The 18,299-nt window shown below is 37.4% G+C and overlaps 1 protein-coding gene across 3 annotated transcripts in view; it reads left to right on the forward strand.

Annotated features, from left to right (window-relative positions):
• Positions 1-18,299, forward strand: part of LOC127421897 (cell adhesion molecule 2-like) — a 339,569-nt gene that overhangs the window by 283,229 nt on the left and 38,041 nt on the right. For all 3 annotated transcript variants that reach the window (XM_051665104.1, XM_051665106.1, XM_051665105.1), the window contains exons 4-5: positions 10,523-10,675; positions 11,255-11,392. In XM_051665104.1, the coding sequence (XP_051521064.1) occupies positions 10,523-10,675; positions 11,255-11,392 (291 nt within the window). The remainder of the gene's footprint in view (positions 1-10,522; positions 10,676-11,254; positions 11,393-18,299) is intronic.

Here is an 18,299-nt window from a genome sequence, read left to right on the forward strand (position 1 = left end):
AACCCAGCACACATTCAGAAAGAATATGTAAGCAGTCTTGACTCATTCTCTAGAAAGATGCTGTCTCCAGAAGGTATTGTGTGGAGACACATTGTTTTTAGATGTTAATTTACTTTTAAAAGGCTTCAAAATGTGTCTCAATTTGTTGGCATGTCAGTAAATCTATATTTTCTATTTTGACATGTCATTGTTTGCATGTAACAGCGTTCCCAGGAGTACAGCAAACATGTCTGAGCAGCATTCCACAGTGTTACAGTGTTTATTGAGACAAAAGTGTGAATGTAGGCGTGCTTTTGTTTAAACAAAACCGTGTAGGGATGTCCAATGCATTTCATAGCATGATGTCTCAATGGAGCATTGTTAAAGCCAAAAGGCATGCTGAGATGAAGCAAAAAAAGGGAGTCTGATATGTTAAATTAAGAGCTTGGTCTTTCTAGATGATTGTGTATATTAGTCGGAGCGATATGATGAGTTTGAGGTGACTAGCACAGAATGTTCATTAGTCTCTCGACTGCAGAAAGCTCTTCTTGGAAATTGCGAATATAATGGATGAATGGCTACTTGTGGCAGACAGGTAGAAAGTGTTTGAACTGAAGTTAGGAAAACAAATGGCTTCACTGTGAGTGTGACAGTCAATAGCTGCAGAAACTTTCAGAAGTGTTTGTAACAATACTGTGTGCAAACTCAACTCAAATACATTAATTTGCCATTAATTATTAAGCAAACTTAAGTTTGGAGCTTCACCTCTAGAATTCAAGATGCTTTTTAGCATTAAAAAACAAAAGTACAGGAAAACATAATGGAGCTATTTTGATCTTTTTGACATGGTACAGTACTACGGTATTACCATGCTGTTTGGACATGTACTATGGTAAATGTTTTTTGGACAATACCATATGGAGATGTCAAAAGTAGCAGTACTTCAGTACCAAATTGATACTAAAATAAAGAAACAAATAATTAAACCAACCCGCTCTCATAGAATAATGTTACTATACCAAAATGTTTTGCATCATGGCTGACCCTGGTGAAATAAACACTAGAAGCACTAAAACAGCAATGACTTTTATTCAATTTCACACAAATCACAAGTATGTGTAATAACTCATGTAATAACATTTTGTAAAAACAGTCACGTAATTTTTATCAAATCAGGCTAAACGAGACAATTTTCCAACATTATCGGTAGTACCTAGGCACTCATATGATGTTTGACTGATAGGCGGATGCCAGTGTTGTAGTACTTGAGATCGGTCTTTTTGAAGGTATCAGTCTCGTCTCGGAATCGACCGCATTTTTACTCAGTCTTGTCTCGGTCTCAGACAATGAGGACTCTTTTTATTTCAAGACTGGTCAAGACCACAACTGCGGGGATATCACTAAATTGCCTGTGCATTGTCTGATTTATTTGTTAACATCATTACTGTGATTGCATGTAAAACTTCCTGCTTCAAATGCAAGCAATAACTTGACTCATTTCTAATTTGGAATTTTTGTTACTGTTAACGGCTGTCACCCCTCCCCGCCCCCTTCACACGCACTCCAAGAAAGTGAATGTGGGAGACAGGAGAAGAAACTATGGCTGTCTGAGAGATGTCAGACAAATCTTCTGTAATACAATTTGGCTACCTAAACCAGTGTTTCCCAACCACTGTGCCCACTAGTGTGCCGTGAATGATTGTCAAGTTTGCCATGGAAAATTGTCAAATTCCTCAAAATAAATAAATACAGTTTTTTCTGGTATTTTAGTGAAGGCATAGAGATGGTAGAAGAGTTTTAAAGTTGCCAATTCAGTATATATTCCATTACAAAGTATTTTATGCAACCAGTTTAAATATTTTGTCCATCATAACATTATTGTTCTAGCAAACTCTAGTCCGCTGTCAAACACAACTCTTCACATGCCCACAAAATGATGCTTCATCATCACACTTGTAGTAAAAACATTCAGTCAGTGAACCGAATGAATGAATAGAATACAACAGGTGTATTGTTTTACTCAAAGACTAAAAGATGTTTATTTGTGCACAGCATAGAGTTCCAGATGTTATGAACAGATGTGGCTTACTTGTCGCGTTTCTCTCATGAAACATAAAAAGAATACGAGAAACTGTTACATACGATTACTAAAAGCAAATTCTTCTGTTTTAAACAAGTCTAAAAACAGCGTGATACGTAGATTCTGAGGTACTGTAATCTTAACAGAGCGCGTTTGACATCTGAACTAGTGAATGGAGACCGGGCGGCTGCTTCTGGGTCCTAGTGCCTGCCGCATCCATCCTCTATCAGTGTGACTTGTGTGGGTTTTTTTTCTCTCAATCAACAATGCAATTTTGACCCGGTGCGACTTATAGTCAGGTGCGACTTTATTTCCAGAAAATACAGTAAATAAATAAATGAATAAAAAAAAAAAATAATCTTTGTTGTTCCGTTGCAAGAATTAATTTGCAAGAACAAATCTACAAATTGGAAAAGACACAAATTTGTTGGTTTTTCATCATCCAATTAGCGCTCTTTGCATCTGTGACCTCATTATACAGCATATCTATGTTATTTGCGTTTTTGCATAGCCAAATTTCAAATAATACGAGTTCACCCTACTAAGACAGACAGAAACATGGACAAGTTCTTGAAAAAGAAAACTATCGATAATGGTTATGTGGGATAGTGGTGTGCCATGAGATTTTTTAATAGTAAAAAGTGTGCCGTGGCAGAAAAAAGGTTGAGAAACACTGACCTAAACCACAAAGAGTTCATCTGCAAAAAAGTGTCCAAAAGAAAACACACAGCAGTATGTAAATTCTGCACTGCAATGCTTACCGAGATGGCTGGGACCACATCAAACATTTATCGACACTTAGAAAGGAAGCATAAAGAAAGGTAAGCTAAGTGTAAGTGATGCTAGCAAAGCTAGCTAGCTAACGTTAGCAATCTCTGATTTAGTTAACATATATTGAGGGATGTAGCTAATGCAGTGTTAACTTTGTGAGAGATTGAGGGGACCGGGCATGTAGTGACAAATTGTTGTTCCCAAGTTACATTTTTGCTTGTAATAAACAATGACAAGACAGGCCACATAAAGCTATGTAGCTAATGTATATAAAGTTACATCAACGTTAGCTAATGTCAGCTCTGATATAAACGCTACACGCCGCGGTAACGCTCTCTCACTTGGGTGAGAGAGCTAGAGATGTGACAGCTGAGAGTGGAGACCGAGTAATGCGCCTCCACTCAGTGTTTTAGTCAAGACCACCTAAACCGAGACCAAGTCAAGATTAAGACCAGAGTGTATCGAGACCGAGACAAGACCAAGACTTTGAGGGGTTGAGACCAAGTCGAGACCAAGACCAAGGCAGGGCGAGACCGAGTCAAGACCAAGACCAGGCCAGTGCGAGTCCCATATTGCATGACACACTTACAATAAAATGTGGAACATGCAAACCATAGGCACTCCTCAAATTGATCTGAAAGATCCACATTCCCATAAAAACACCCACAGAAAACGAATGAAGATTCCTCTTCATTCACCTCTTTTATTGCCATATACACTGGCGGCCAAAAGTTTTGAATAATGTACAGATTTTGCTCTTATGGAAAGAAATTGGTACTTTTATTCACCAAAGTGGCATTCAACTGATCACAATGTATAGTCAGGACATTAATAACATGAAAAATTACTATTACAATTTGACAAAAATGTTCAGAACTTCTTAAACTACTTCAAAGAGTTCTCATCAAAAAATCCTCTATGTACAGCAATGACAGCTTTGCAAATCCTTGGCATTCTAGCTGTCAGTTTGTCCAGATACTCAGGTGACATTTCACCCCACTCTTCCTGTAGCACTTGCCATAGATGTGGCTGTCTTGTCGGGCACTTCTCACGCACCTTACAGTCTAGCTGATCCCACAAAAGCTCAATGGGGTTAAGATCCGTAACACTCTTTTCTAATTATCTGTTGTCCAGTGTCTGTGTTTCTTTGTCCACTCTAACCTTTTCTTTTTGTTTTTCTGTTTCAAAAGTGGCTTTTTCTTTGCAATTCTTCCCATAAGGCCTGCACCCCTGAGTCTTCTCTTTACTGTTGTACATGAAACTGGTGTTGAGCGGGTAGAATTCAATGAAGCTGTCAGCTGAGGACATGTGAGGTGTCTATTTCTCAAACTAGAGGCTCTGATGTACTTATCCTCTTGTTTAGTTGTACATCTGGGCCTTCTACATTTCTTTCTGTCCTTGTTAGAGCCAGTTGTCCTTTGTCTTTGAAGACTGTAGTCTACACCTTTGTATGAAATCTTCAGGGGTTTTTTTTGTTGCAATTTCAAGCATTGTATAGCCTTCATTCCTCAAAACAATTATTGACTGATGAGTTTCTAGAGAAAGCTGTTTCGTTTTTTTTGCCATTTTTGACCTAATATTGACCTTGAGACATACCAGTCTATTGCATACTGTGGCAACTCAAAAACAAACACAAAGACAATGTTAAGCTTCATTTAACGAACCAAATAGCTTTCAACTGTGTTTGATATAATGGCAAGTGATTTTCTAGTATCAAATTAGCAATTTAGCACGATTACTCAAGGATAAGGTATTGGAGTGATGGCTGCTGGAAATGGGGCATGTCTAGATTTGATCAAAAATGACTTTTTTCAAATAGTGATGGGGCTGTTTTTTACATCAGTAATGTCCTGACTATACTTTGTGATCAGTTGAATGCCACTTAATTAAATGAATTTAAATACCAATTTCCTTCCGAAACAGCAAAATCTGTACATTATTCCAAACCTTTGGCCGCCAGTGTATGTGTGTGTGTGTGTGTGTGTCAGTGTACCATGAGAAATGTCTTGATAAATTAATCAAAAGGTATTGCAGAGGTGAATTTTATGTGTGTGAATTTTCCTTTGTTTTCTATGAGCAAACAAATACAAACAAACTCTAAGGAGATGAAATCAACTTAACCATCTTTATTCAGCACTCCTTTTCCAAGTTTTACCATCAACCTAAAACAATACAATTTTTGTGCAAGCATCACATCAGGTTTTCACTAAGCACAGAATATATCAAACAATTATTCAATACTTAAGTCTTCACTTTTCTGTCTTTTCTTAAACAATATAGTAACTTTCCGAGTTGAATGGAATGCAGCAAGAGGCAGATTGCTAACGTTAGCTAGCTAGCTTTGCTAGCATCACTTACACTTAGCTTACCTCTCTTTATGCTTCCTTTCTAAGTGGCGATAAAAGTTTGATGTGGTCCCAGCCGTCTCGGTAAGCATTGCATTGCAGAATTTACATACTGCTGTATGTTTTCTTGTGGACGCTTTTTTGCAGATGAACTCTTTGTGGTTTAGGTCAGTGTTTCCCAAATCTGTTTCTGCCACATTATACTTTTTTACGATTAAAACATCCCATGGCACACCACTTGCAAATTAATTCTTGCAACGGCACAGCAAATACATTTTTTCTTTGTTATTTATTTATTTATTTACTGTAATTTCCAGAAATAAAGTCGCACCTGACTATAAGTCGCACTGGGTCAAAATCGCGTTGTTGATTGAGAGAAAAAAAACAGGTAAGTCGCACTGACAGATGATGGATGCAGTAGGCACTAGGACCCGAGAGCAGCCGCCCGGCCTCCATTCACTAGTTCAGATGTCAAACGCGCTCCGTTAAGGTTACAGTGCCTCAGAATCTACATATCACACTTTTGGACTTGTTTAAAACAGGAGAATTTGCTTTTAGTAATCGTATGTAACAGTTTCTCGTATTCTTTTTATGTTTCATAAGAGAAACACGACTAGTTAGCCACATCTGTTCATAACATCTGGAAATCTATGCTGTGCACAAATAAATAACTTTTAGTCTTTGAGTAAAACAATACACCTGTTGTATTCTATTCATTAATTCGGTTCACTGACTGAATATTTTTACTACAAGTGTGATGATGGAGCATCATTTTGTGGGCATGTGAAGAGTTGTGTTTGACAGCAGAGTTTGTTAGAACAATAATGTTTGGACAAAATATTTAAACTGGTTGCATAAAATAATTTGTAATGGAAAATATTCTGAATTGGCAATTTTAAAACTCTTCTACCATCTCTATGCCTTCACTAAAATACTGGAAAAAAACTGTATTTATTTTATTTTGAGGAATTTGATCATTTTCCATGGCACACCTCACAATCTTTCACGGCACACCAGTGGGCACAGTGGTTGGGAAACACTGGTTTAGGTAGCCAAATTATATTACAGAAGATTTTTGACATCTCTCAGACAGCCATAGTTTCTTCTCCTGTCTCCAGCATTCACTTTCTTGGAGTGCATTTGAAGGAGGGCGAGGAGGGGTGACAGCCGTTAACAGTAACAAAAATTTCAAATTAGAAATGAGTCAAGTTATTGCTTGCATTTGAAGCAGGAAGTTTTACATGCAATCACAGTAATGATGTTAACAAATAAATCAGACAATGCACAGGCAATTTAGTGATATCCCCACAGTTGTGGTCTTGACCGGTCTTGAAATAAAATCCAGAGTCCTCTTTGCCTGAGACAGAGACAAGGCCGAGTTAAAATGCAGTCGATTTCAAGACTGATCTCAAGTACTACAACACTGCCTCCACTTATCTGAAAATTTTACATTTTAAATAGCCTGCTTTGCTTATGTTTGGCATTCTTTGTTCTATTTAGCTATGTGGTTAGCAAATTGCACACATTTATACAAGGCATGTATTTTTACAGGTTGTTGGTTCAAAAACAACAAAAATCTTACTATATTGTTTAAGAAAAGACAGAGAAAAGTGAAGACTTGAGTACTGAATAATTGTTTGATATATTCTGTACTTATGATGGTTTCTAGGGGAAAAGTCATCGAGAAAACCTGATGTGATGCTTGCACAAAAGTTTATTGTTTTAGGTTGATGGTAAAACTTGGAAAAGGAGTGTTGAATAAAGATGGTTAAGTTGATTTCAGCTCCTTAGTGTTTGTTTGTATTTGTTTGCTCATAGAAAACAAAGGAAAATTCACACTCACAAAATTCACCTCTGCAATGCCTTTTGATTATTTTATCAAGACATTTCTCATGGTACACTGACACACACACACACACACACACATAAATATATATATATATATATATATATATGATAGGTGATTAAAGAGGAATATTAATTTGTTTTCTGTGGATGTTTTTATGGGTATGTGGAACTTTCAAATCAATTTGAGGAGTGCCTATGGTTTGCATGTTCCATATTTTATCGTAAGTGTGTCATGCAGTGTGGGACTCGCACTGGCCTGGTCTTGGTCTTGACTCGGTCTCACCCTGCCTTGGTCTTGGTCTTGACTTGGTCTCAACCCCTCAAAGTCTTGGTCTTGTCTCGGTCTCGATACACTCTGGTTTAGTCTTGACTTTGTCTCGGTTTAGATGGTCTTGACTACAGCAGTAGCGGATGCTTTCAAACAATCACACGTGAGCGGTCAAATGAACTTCTTGGTCAAAAATAGTATATGTCAAAATATCAGATCTGTGCATCATTACACTTGCAAATTGAACTTTGCATCTTTGTTCTGTTACTTTAATTTGTTTTACCACTTGTAATTTTCCAAGTTCTTTGATTAATGTTTTACTGTTTATTTGAATAATTACTTAAAAGCATTACTTGAAGCATTGTTTACTTAATTGAGAAATATTGAAGGCTACATGGCATTGTCTTAATTTAATATGCTAATATTTATATTAATGATTAACTCTTTAAGTGTGTCCAATAGCATATAAATATTCACTGTAGTATCAAAATTAGTATGAAGAATCGTGAAATTTTACTGGTATTTGTGTTGACTACTGACATTATGGTAGCATGACAGCCCTTGTACCATACAAATACTATGGTACATAAATATAGTAATGATTCAGTACCATTGTATAAAGCAAAGTATCTTGGTATTACCATCTGCTACCATCACTAAACCACATTACGACGATAGTACTTTTGTTTTATAACAGTAAACTTTTACGGGCGGTTTCCCGGATAGAGATTAAGCCTAGTCTTTGCAAGTATTTAAAGTAATTAATTTAAATCTCCCAGGAGGCAGGTTTAACTTCAGATTAATGTAGTTTGTCAAAGAAGACACATGGATTATTTGGACTATGTCAATGAAGATCAACGAGTACCACCAGCTAGACAAGTTCTTGCCTACAGAAGTGACCCATTGCAACATTTTAATGAAATTAGTTTTCAAGATTGTTTATCGAATGTATAAAGTAAATGCAGTGGAGATTATTTCACTTTTAGAACCTAAGCTTTCATCTTTTACCCAAAAAAGATGGCATTTACCAGTTTGTCTCAAGGTGCTCATAACTTTAAGGTTTTTGGCATGTGGCACCTTTCACCGAGAAACTGGGGATTTATGTGGTGTCAGTGAACCAACAGTATGTAAAGTCATTCACAGAGTATGCAGGGTGAGGTCAATACATAAACTTCCCTGATGCTGCAACCCAGGCTAAATACAAGGTACAATCCATGAACAACGGAACTTCCCAGGTGTCATAGGCTGCTTAGACGGAACCCATATTCCCATAAAACGTCCCTCAACTCCAGATGCGGAGTAATACAGGAACTGCAAGAACTGGTTTTCCATAAATGTCCAAGGTGTATGCACTCCCCAGTTACAGTTTTCAAACATTGTTTCACATTGGAAAGGTACAACTCACGATTCCCGGATTTTCCTTAACTCATCTCTGTATACTCCATTTGAAAGAGGAGATCATAATGGAATATTGCTTGGTGACAGTGGGTATGCTCAGAACAATTTTTTGTTTACACCATACTTGCACCCAACAACAGCTGTAAAATAGCACTACAACCGGGCTCATATGCGCTCTAGGGGTCCATTAGAGCGCATGTTTGGAAGAGTTGTTTTCTGTGCCTTCGGAAAACACTTTGGTTCAAACCAAGATGATGCTGCACTGTCATCATTATAACAGCTGTTCTTCACAACTTTCTGAAATAGCATGAATGCCCAGATCCTCCAATAGAAGAGGATGACAATCCAGATGTATCACCATTTACAAAAGACCACAGAGAAGGACTGGCATACAGAGATTATTTTGCATTGTGTCACTTTAAGTAGATATTTGACATCATTTACTTTTTCATCCTTAAGCTCGGATCAGATACATTTGCACATGTAACGAGCAAATAAAATATATTTTAAAAGTGAGTGTTTATTTTGTCTGGCATGTCACAGAAACAGCCATAACATCCAACATGATTTAATAAAACAATGTTCATTTCACAGATTCATGTCTTGATGTGACATTTGAGACAGTTGCATATCTCTCTCCTTTCCAGTTTTACTTGCAGTATCTTCATTTTCATTTCATGCTCCTACTTAAGATACTTCATCTTATGTTTGTGAAATTCAATAGCCAGCCTTTCATAAATAGGGAGTCTTTTGTTCTGGTGATCAGTACTGGCAGACACTGCCCCCCTTGCTTCAGAGGATGTGGAGGGTAAACCACCTTGCAACTCTTCAGTTCTGTCCATATGACTTCCTCCTTGAAACAAGAACAGTTTATATGTATGGTCAGATAAATGCAGATTAAATTAGATGTTTCACATCAGATAACACAAAAGCAAATGAAAGTTTGAAAGGAGAGAAAGAAAAGGAAATGTACTCATACTCAGTGTAGGTGTGTGTGATCCATCATCTGAACTGTCTAGATGGTCATCATCTGGGATGTTCCCAAAAGGTTGCTGACTCTCCAATATTCCTGTCAGTAACTGGTCCAACTGGTCAGTATTTTTATTTGCAGGTCCTCCGCCACTCTTAAACCTCTCTCATCGGGCTTCAGCAGCAGTTTTTTAGGTTTATTTTAATATTCTTCCACAACACCTGTATTGAATAACAATTGTAATGTCAACCCAGTGATTTCACAAAACAGTAAGGTAATAAAGCTGACGATTCTTACCAAAATTTGTTGTATTGTTCTTGTAGATGTGGGTTCATTTGCATTGAATTCCTTACAAATAGATGTCCAGACATTCCTTTTCTTTGATTCCACAGCTGATGTGTGCAGTTTATCTTCAGTGATGGGGTGTCTTGAAACTATTTGCTTTAAAACGGTTTTCTCATGCTCAGTAAAGTTTTTTTTATCACAGTCTCTTTTCTACTTTCATTGTTTTCCTTGGATTTGCTTCTCCAGTTCCATAGAATTTTAGGCTTTTCTGCATCCATTCCGTGTTTTATAGGCAACCTCAGTCCAGCGAATTCAGACTAGCACAGGTGGTTTTAAATTAATCTTGTTTACTATAGTTCAGCACTCCATAGTCCAGCTGTTAGTAATAGGTACTTAATCTGTGTTTCAGAAAGCCATTTTTTAAACCATGATTAACTATTCTAGATTAAGGCCTACTCCTGGCTTAATTTAAACCCTGTCCGGGAAACCGTCCGTCATTCAGTTGGAATGCCCAATGATGTCTTCTCCAGCATTTTAACCTTGTTATTGATCATTAATAATATGCCTTTCTATTTTAGCATTAAGGGACAACCGGATTGAACTGGTTCGAGCTTCATGGAAGGAGCTGACCATCAGCATCAATGACGTGACTCTGTCAGATGAAGGACAGTACACATGCTCGCTCTTCACCATGCCTGTCAAGACTTCCAAGGCCTACCTCACAGTTCTAGGTAAGAACTCCCATAGATCAGTCTCCATCATCTACATCAATCTATGGCTTTAAGGTCAACACACCCATCACTGATCTGAGGTCAGTGTGTTCTCTTCACAGGTTCTTGTTCTCATGTTGCAGTTTGGCAGTATAGGGAGTGATGGAAATGAGAGTATTTCACACTGGCTGATAGAGACTGATTAGATGTGTCACTGTGACTGTGTGATTTGCTGTATGATCGGCCCTACCTTTTTAAAACTGCTAGATTTACATAGTGTTAGGACATTTATACGCTCTCTTAATTTTCTTGACCTTAAAATGTAGACCTGAAAGTACCTCTATAATATTCTACACACCATATAAACAAAAAATGAAACACAAGAAGGGAGAAACGATATTTAACCATGATATAACTATGTATAAAATAGAGGACTTTCTGAATTAAGTGGCAAAATGAATGCATATTTTGTTACAACCTGCAGCCTAATATGTCACAATGCACAACCGACTCTTTTTATGTCAAGTCAAGTCTGTTTTATTTGTTTCACAATACATATTGTGTTTGTAATGAAATCCTCCAATTCTGTTTGTATCTCAGGTGTTCCAGCAAAACCAGAAATCACAGGCCTCTCGAGACCAGCTCTAGAGGGGGAGGATGTCACACTGATATGCACCACATCTGGCAGCAAACCTGCTTCTGACATCCGATGGTTTAGAAACGACAAGGAGGTGCAAGGTAAACAAATCCCACTGGATCGACTAGAACTGATCGTCTGCATTGAATGCTTCGTTTTTGTTGGTATACAAGTGGTACATAGGAATGTGCATCTTTATACAAGCACTTTCATGACTGTACTTTCCCTGATAGCACACGTACATCACCCAGACATCTATTTGATGTGTGTTTACATCTGGAAGATGTATTTTTTTTACGTTGTTTGCTCTTCTGCAATACATTTGTAAGATGTATGTATGGAAGACGCGGAGTGCCAATTAAAAAAGAATGAAGAAATAAATGATCAGTCTATTCATTTGAAAATAAAAATGTGAATAAATAAACCAATTTATAAATGGACAAATAAATGGACAAAATTTATTAGCCAATGGCTTTTATTTTTCATTTTATTTTGGAAAAAGAAAAGCCACTGGCAAATAGACGAAGAAAAGCAACCGGCAAATGAATGAAGAAAAGCAATGGCCAAATGCTTTTTTTAAATGCAAATTAAAAGGTGCATTTAAAATGACTTATTAATATGCTATTTAATTGTTACATTTAATTGCTTTTGAAACATGAATTAAAAACACAGTTTATTAATGCACAATTTAACTGTTAAATATAATTTCGTTTTTAAATGTGAATTTAATAAACACATTTAAATGTGTCTATTTATTTGTTCATTTATAAATTGGTTTATCCAAGTTTTTATTTTTAAATTAAAAGATTGATCATTTATTTTTTCATTCTTTTTTAATATTTACTCCACGGCTTACATTCAGCAGAATGCCTTTGTGATGTTTATGATTTGGAATATCTTTTTAAGATGTTTTGCAGATGTTAATTAGATTGTGAAGCTTTCCAGATAAAAAGATCTAAAATAGACATCTCGGAGATGTATGTGTGCATTCTGGGTTAGCTCTTTCCAAAGCATTTTACATGATATAACTTCTATAATCTTAGACGTTAGAGGCTATGTGTGATTTATTTATTTATTTATTTATTTATGTTAAACTACTTGTATTGCAGTTAATGTGCTGACACAACTACAAGTAAGTCAGTGTTTAAATTAAGGGGTGGCTGGTGGTCCCAGGCCCCCCGAAAGAGTTAAGGGACTGCCTATAAGAAGAAAAAAAAATGAACTTTTTTCTCCTGTTCTGTTTCATTGAATAAGAAAGTTGTTGTTTTTTTGTGACATATTTAGAATGGGACTGACACTGCAGATCCTCGTCTTCACATGATAAGAGTAGGGCTGTCAATCAATTAAAATTTGTATTTGTAAATTAATTACATGATATGCGAATTAATTAATCAAATTAATCACAAAAAAAAAAAAAAATTGGATATAACAATATTTGCTGAAAAATAAAAAGGCTCCCAAATGAAAATAATTCAATATATAATAATCAAAATAATTATACATATAATATGTAATAAACATAATTCAGATAATTCAAAGACATTACATTAGAGGCAGAAGGGTAAAGCATTGATTAGATTATGCAAAAAGTGGCTTAGAGACAATATTTGGTTTGTTTTATTTACATATAATTGAACATAAGCCTATCATTCGCCTAAAGTCCAAAGCAATCCATTTTAGTCCATAAAAAGATGAGTCCATCATCCTGTCCAAGGTAGACTTAAAAGATCTTCACACAGGACACGTTCTTGCATTCTGTCTGAACACATACATCAGACAGATGCTTTTGCAGCGTCTCATTGTGGTTGAATTGCGTTTCACTGATTGTCAGCATCTCTAGCCATAAATGGCAGGTTTTTAGGACACTGTAGTTAAATGTAGTTTGAAACTTTAAAAAAACAAATTTCGAGGCCTCTACATTCTGTTCTGTCCAGGTGTCTTTAAATAGCTGTCGGTTTGTCGTCTGCACAGCTGCGCATATCCTGTACAGCTGTAGCTGCGCTTACTGCCCCCTGCTGACTAAGACTCACAAACATGAAGTTGCCATTTCAATTTTGAATTGCTCCTTTGTTAGGAAAATTCTTATTACTGTGACCTCATTAATTGTGTTAATTGTTTAACATGTTATTTTTATATGATTAATCGCACTGGATTAAAACGTTAAATTGACGGCCTTAGATACTAATTTTCTATCATTTAAAAATGCTCAAAAACCAGTTACTATAATTATCAGTGTGTTTACCATTTTGCTGAACAGTTGTGTTTATAAAATACGAGCAAGTATTTTTTGGTAATATATTTAGTAGTTGATAGTGCGTAATGATTAAGTAAAGCTGTTACAGAAAAAAAATCTTATTCACCATTGCTTTGAGATTAAATTCATCATTTCAGTGAAATCACTTTCTAAAGTAGAACCATACAAGACCAGTTTGTGTCTTGCATGCATTGACAAAGCTGCAGTCTTTGTCAATGCATATTGATACCATGGTATTTACTCTGGAGTACCATGTAAAAACCATGTAAATATGTTAATCATTCAGAATCATTGTATAGCATTAAAGTACCTTGGTGTTACCTTCTGATACCATTATCGTTCCATGGTACCACCACAGTACATTTTTGTGTGGGTCACAAAGATGGAAGACGACAGTAAACAACTTCGTTGTTTTATTTTTTATAGGATAAATTAATATACTCCAAGATTTTTACTTCAATTAGCTGCTTATAGTGACAATGGTACACAAGAACATTGTAACAGGATTTAGTAAGTGTGATTTCTTGATATGTAATATTAGTTGAGCAGGGTTTTGACTGAATATTTTATATGATTTGATATGCTATATTGATACAATATAGCATATACAGTATCATATATATACTGCTATAATGATACAAATTATTTATTTGATTTGTGTAAAAAAAAAAAAAGCACACACACGTGCACAGAAAAAATCACAATGCCCTGTTAATATGAACGATCCGACATATCAACTTCTGACTTAAAGGAATAGTTCACCCAAAAATGTAAATTCTCTCATCATTTACTCACCCTCATGCCATCCCAAAAATCTTTGTTTGTGTTTAGCAGAAGAAAGAAAGTCATACACATCTGGGATGGCATGAGGGTGAGTAAATGATGAGAGAATTTTATTTTTTGGGTGAACTATTCCTTTACAATTGTTTGTCCCAACAAACTTCTTGCATTTGAAAATGTGTAAATCCTGTTTAGTACCGCCGATGTGCAGAAATGACATATTTTACCTTTAAAGCTATAGCAAAGGAATTGTCAGTGTAAACAATTGTGCACCACAATCTTTATCACTTTGTCGTAAGTTTTTGAATTTACCTGTTGAATGATAATGTAAGTTATTCAACTCTTGTCCTAGAGGGCAAACGGCCTGCAGAGTTTATTTCCAAGCCTTATCAACCACACCTGCATGTCATTTTCAAGTAATCCTGAAAACTTGATTAGCTTGTTCAGATGTATTTGATCAAGGACAGTGGTCCTCCAGGAATGAAATTAAATAGCCTTGATTTAATACAACAAAACTCAGTTAAACAGTTAATCCAAACTTTAACAAATACGTTACCTCTGAGAGCTTCAAATAATATTTAGTTCCTCCAAGGACTGTGGCTTGCATGTCTCAGACAGGAGCCCCAGTCGGCTGATTTGGTGGTGGTGATTGATGGCCCGAGACACTGTTAGACAGGCCTGATTCATAGATGGCATTCATGCAACCCATACTTAAAGGCCAGTGACATGTGAGAACATGGCATCACAGCCAGACTCCCTGTCACTCACTCCAATTCAAAGAAATCTCAGCCTGTGATCTGTTCTCATGAGAAGGATTGGATCGGCTTCTAGAGACCAGCTTGGCAGCCCAAACAGAATATGTAACACAGCGAGATACCGCTCACTTTAGCAGGGTCAGAGATATGAAGCCTGGTGGATTGGGTCATGTTGATGGATACAGAACTTTAAATGCAGGCTGTGCATGCAACTCTTGAAACTCAAGCACAAATGCGAGCACACATAAGATAGCATTGTGTAGAGGACCAGAGAGAAAAAAAGTAAGTGTTTATGAACTCATAATCTGTCGTTTTACTCAGAAAATGGACAGAAAACTGCCACGAAACGTATAACAAGCATAATTTTGCAAAAATATAGGTATAGAAATGTGGTTCTCTGAGATCAGACTTATGCCTGGTGGACAATAATATGGCAGGGGGAAAAAAAAAAATCTACATTAAGGAAGGGACCTGAGCATATCTAGGGAACACAACATAAAAATGGGCAAAACATTTCTTTGCCGTTAAGCTCAACTTCAAAAAAGGTGATCAATCTTTCTGAAGCATCAGATGATGCGATGCATCTAGAGGAGCTCGGCAACGCTGTAGGCAATGCAAAGGGAGTGTCTGACTGACACTGGTGTTGATATTTCTGGATAGGATCAAGGGGGCTATGCTTTCAGCTGCCTTACCATGCATAATGTCTAGCTTTCACACCACTGACCAGATATCACACTGCACCATATTCCACAGCAATTAGCATCAACACTTTTTTTTTATTATTCACCACCAGCTGCTGTATATGAAATTAAGGCGTATTAAGCACCAGCAGGGTTTCAGATTCATGCAGAAACTCATAAATCGTAATTTATTTTTTTATATGAGCATGTTATAGATTAACTCTGCTTACAAAAAAAAAAAAAAAAAAACGAGAGTACTGTAGTTTTTTTGTTTTGTTTTTTTTTTTTAACATGGTACCATTGTCATACCACGATTTTTGGGACATGTATCATATTGATACCATTGTATTTACTCCGGAGTACCATGTAAAAACCATGTAAATATGTTAATCATTCAGAATCATTGTATAGCATTAAAGTACCTTGGTATTACCTTCTGATACCATTATCGTTCCATGGTACCACCACAGTACATTTTTGTGTGGGTCACAAAGATGGAAGACGACAGTAATTCAAAATTCAAAATAAATGTAAGTCCCATTCTTTATTTTATCATTAATTATCCTGTTTTACTTGGAAATATGTCACATTACGGAAGTAAAATGCGTCTCATGCTGAATCATGTGACCCGGCACATACATATCACAAATGGATCTACAAAATGCCCAAATATACAATTTTAAAAGCATTTTCAAAACAATTAGAAAATAGAGTAGTATATATTCTGTTATATTTTGCTGTTTTATTTTTCATGTATCAAAAAGATGATGCAACAAATGATATAACGGGATTCATCCATGCTGAAACTTTGACACAATTTGCTGTCAAACACATTTTAAGCTACACATACAGTAAGCCAGGTCCGTAGCTAGTGGGGTGAAACGTGGTAACGATTCTAGGGGCCCAAAGGTCCAGGGGGCCCCACAACAAATTCTAAACTGTATGTTTTAATAGGAAAGGGGTTTAGAGCAATATACAGTCAGGGGGCCCAAACTACCTTGCTACGGGCCTGCAGTAAGCTACACAATACAAATGTATTTTCTCAGGCACTTATTGAGTCTAAACAGACGTACAACGTACAGCTAAATGACAATAGCCAAATCATACTGTTCATGTGATGTATTGGCTATAGTTTACTTCCATGTTGCTTTTTTGTCAAATAGTAATGTCAAATGTAAATCTAGTCAATCACTGAAACACCAGCACCACTTTGAGGAAAAAAACAGCATGTATGATATGGATGTGTACATGCATATGGTATACTGATAACTCAGAAAATAGCATAGTATAAATATAGTATATTTTATATTATTCATAAGAGAAAAGTTAAGGAGTTTACTTTGAAAATTGTTCTTGCGCAATCTTTCTTTAAAATAAATGCGCCTTGGTTTGATATTTTGTTATCTAGTAATGATTTTCATAAATGTTTAATTGTGGCTTCATTGTCCAAATGTACATAATATTAGGATATTTTCTGTTAGAGGGTTTCTGCAGGTTAGATTAGATTTCTGTTCTTCTGTGTACTGTAACTGATCACATGATGAAATATTTGCTACAACCACAAGAATATTATTTAAAACTGATTGTAACGGGTAGGGGACGGGCAAGGAGGAGGCGGGAACCGACAGAACAGTCAACTTAACTTTAATGACAAAACTCAACTTAAAACAAAGACGCACACACATACACAGCAGCCATGTGCGTCTCTCTCTCTCTCTCTCTCTCTCTCTCTCTCTCTCTCTCTCTCTCTCTCTCTAATTGGCATCTCTGGCTCCCCTTTATCTCACTCTCCCACTGATTAGTTGACTCAGCGCAGGCCATGCACCCTCACGGCCCGGCCACACACTCCTCCACTGCCTGATTCAGGCCGGGGTGCCATCGGGACTGACCTACTCCACACACCCCCCCACCCCACCCCCATCTCTGAAGGGGAGACGCTGCCCTTCCAGCTGTTCCGCCAGCCGGTGGTCCACCCCACCTCCTGGAAACCTGGGGGAGGGAGAGGGAAAGGGCGAGCGGGAGACACACACACAGAGAGAGAGAGAGGAGAGAGAGAGAGAAAAACTTGCTTGCCGGTCCCCAGACACGCCGTCGCTCGGTCCTCAACCACCCCTCCAGTCCCCTGACAGCCGCTCCTCCCTGGGCAGATGGCAGTGAGTCCTCCGACCCCTGCCAGACAGAACGGCTCCTCCCCTTCCTGGTGGATGGCAGCGGTTCCTCCGACTCCCGGCGGCCAGCAGCGACTCCTCCATCCCCCCGGCGGACGGCCGTGGCTCCTCCCCTTGTGGACAGCAGCGGTGAGGACTCCACGGCAGCGTATCCCTCCTCCCTCCTGGGTTTCAGCAACAATGTAACGGGTAGGGGATGGGCAAGGAGGAGGCGGGAGCTGCCAGAACAGTCAACTTAACTTTAATTACAAAACTCAACTTAAAACAACATAAAACAAAGATGCACACACACACAGTGGCTGCATGCATCTCTCTCTCTCTCAAACTGGCGTCTCCGGCCCCCCTTTATCTCGCTCTCCCACTGATCATCT

The sequence above is a fragment of the Myxocyprinus asiaticus genome, chromosome 31 (genome assembly GCF_019703515.2).
Source record: "Myxocyprinus asiaticus isolate MX2 ecotype Aquarium Trade chromosome 31, UBuf_Myxa_2, whole genome shotgun sequence".
Lineage (NCBI taxonomy): Eukaryota > Metazoa > Chordata > Actinopteri > Cypriniformes > Catostomidae > Myxocyprinus > Myxocyprinus asiaticus.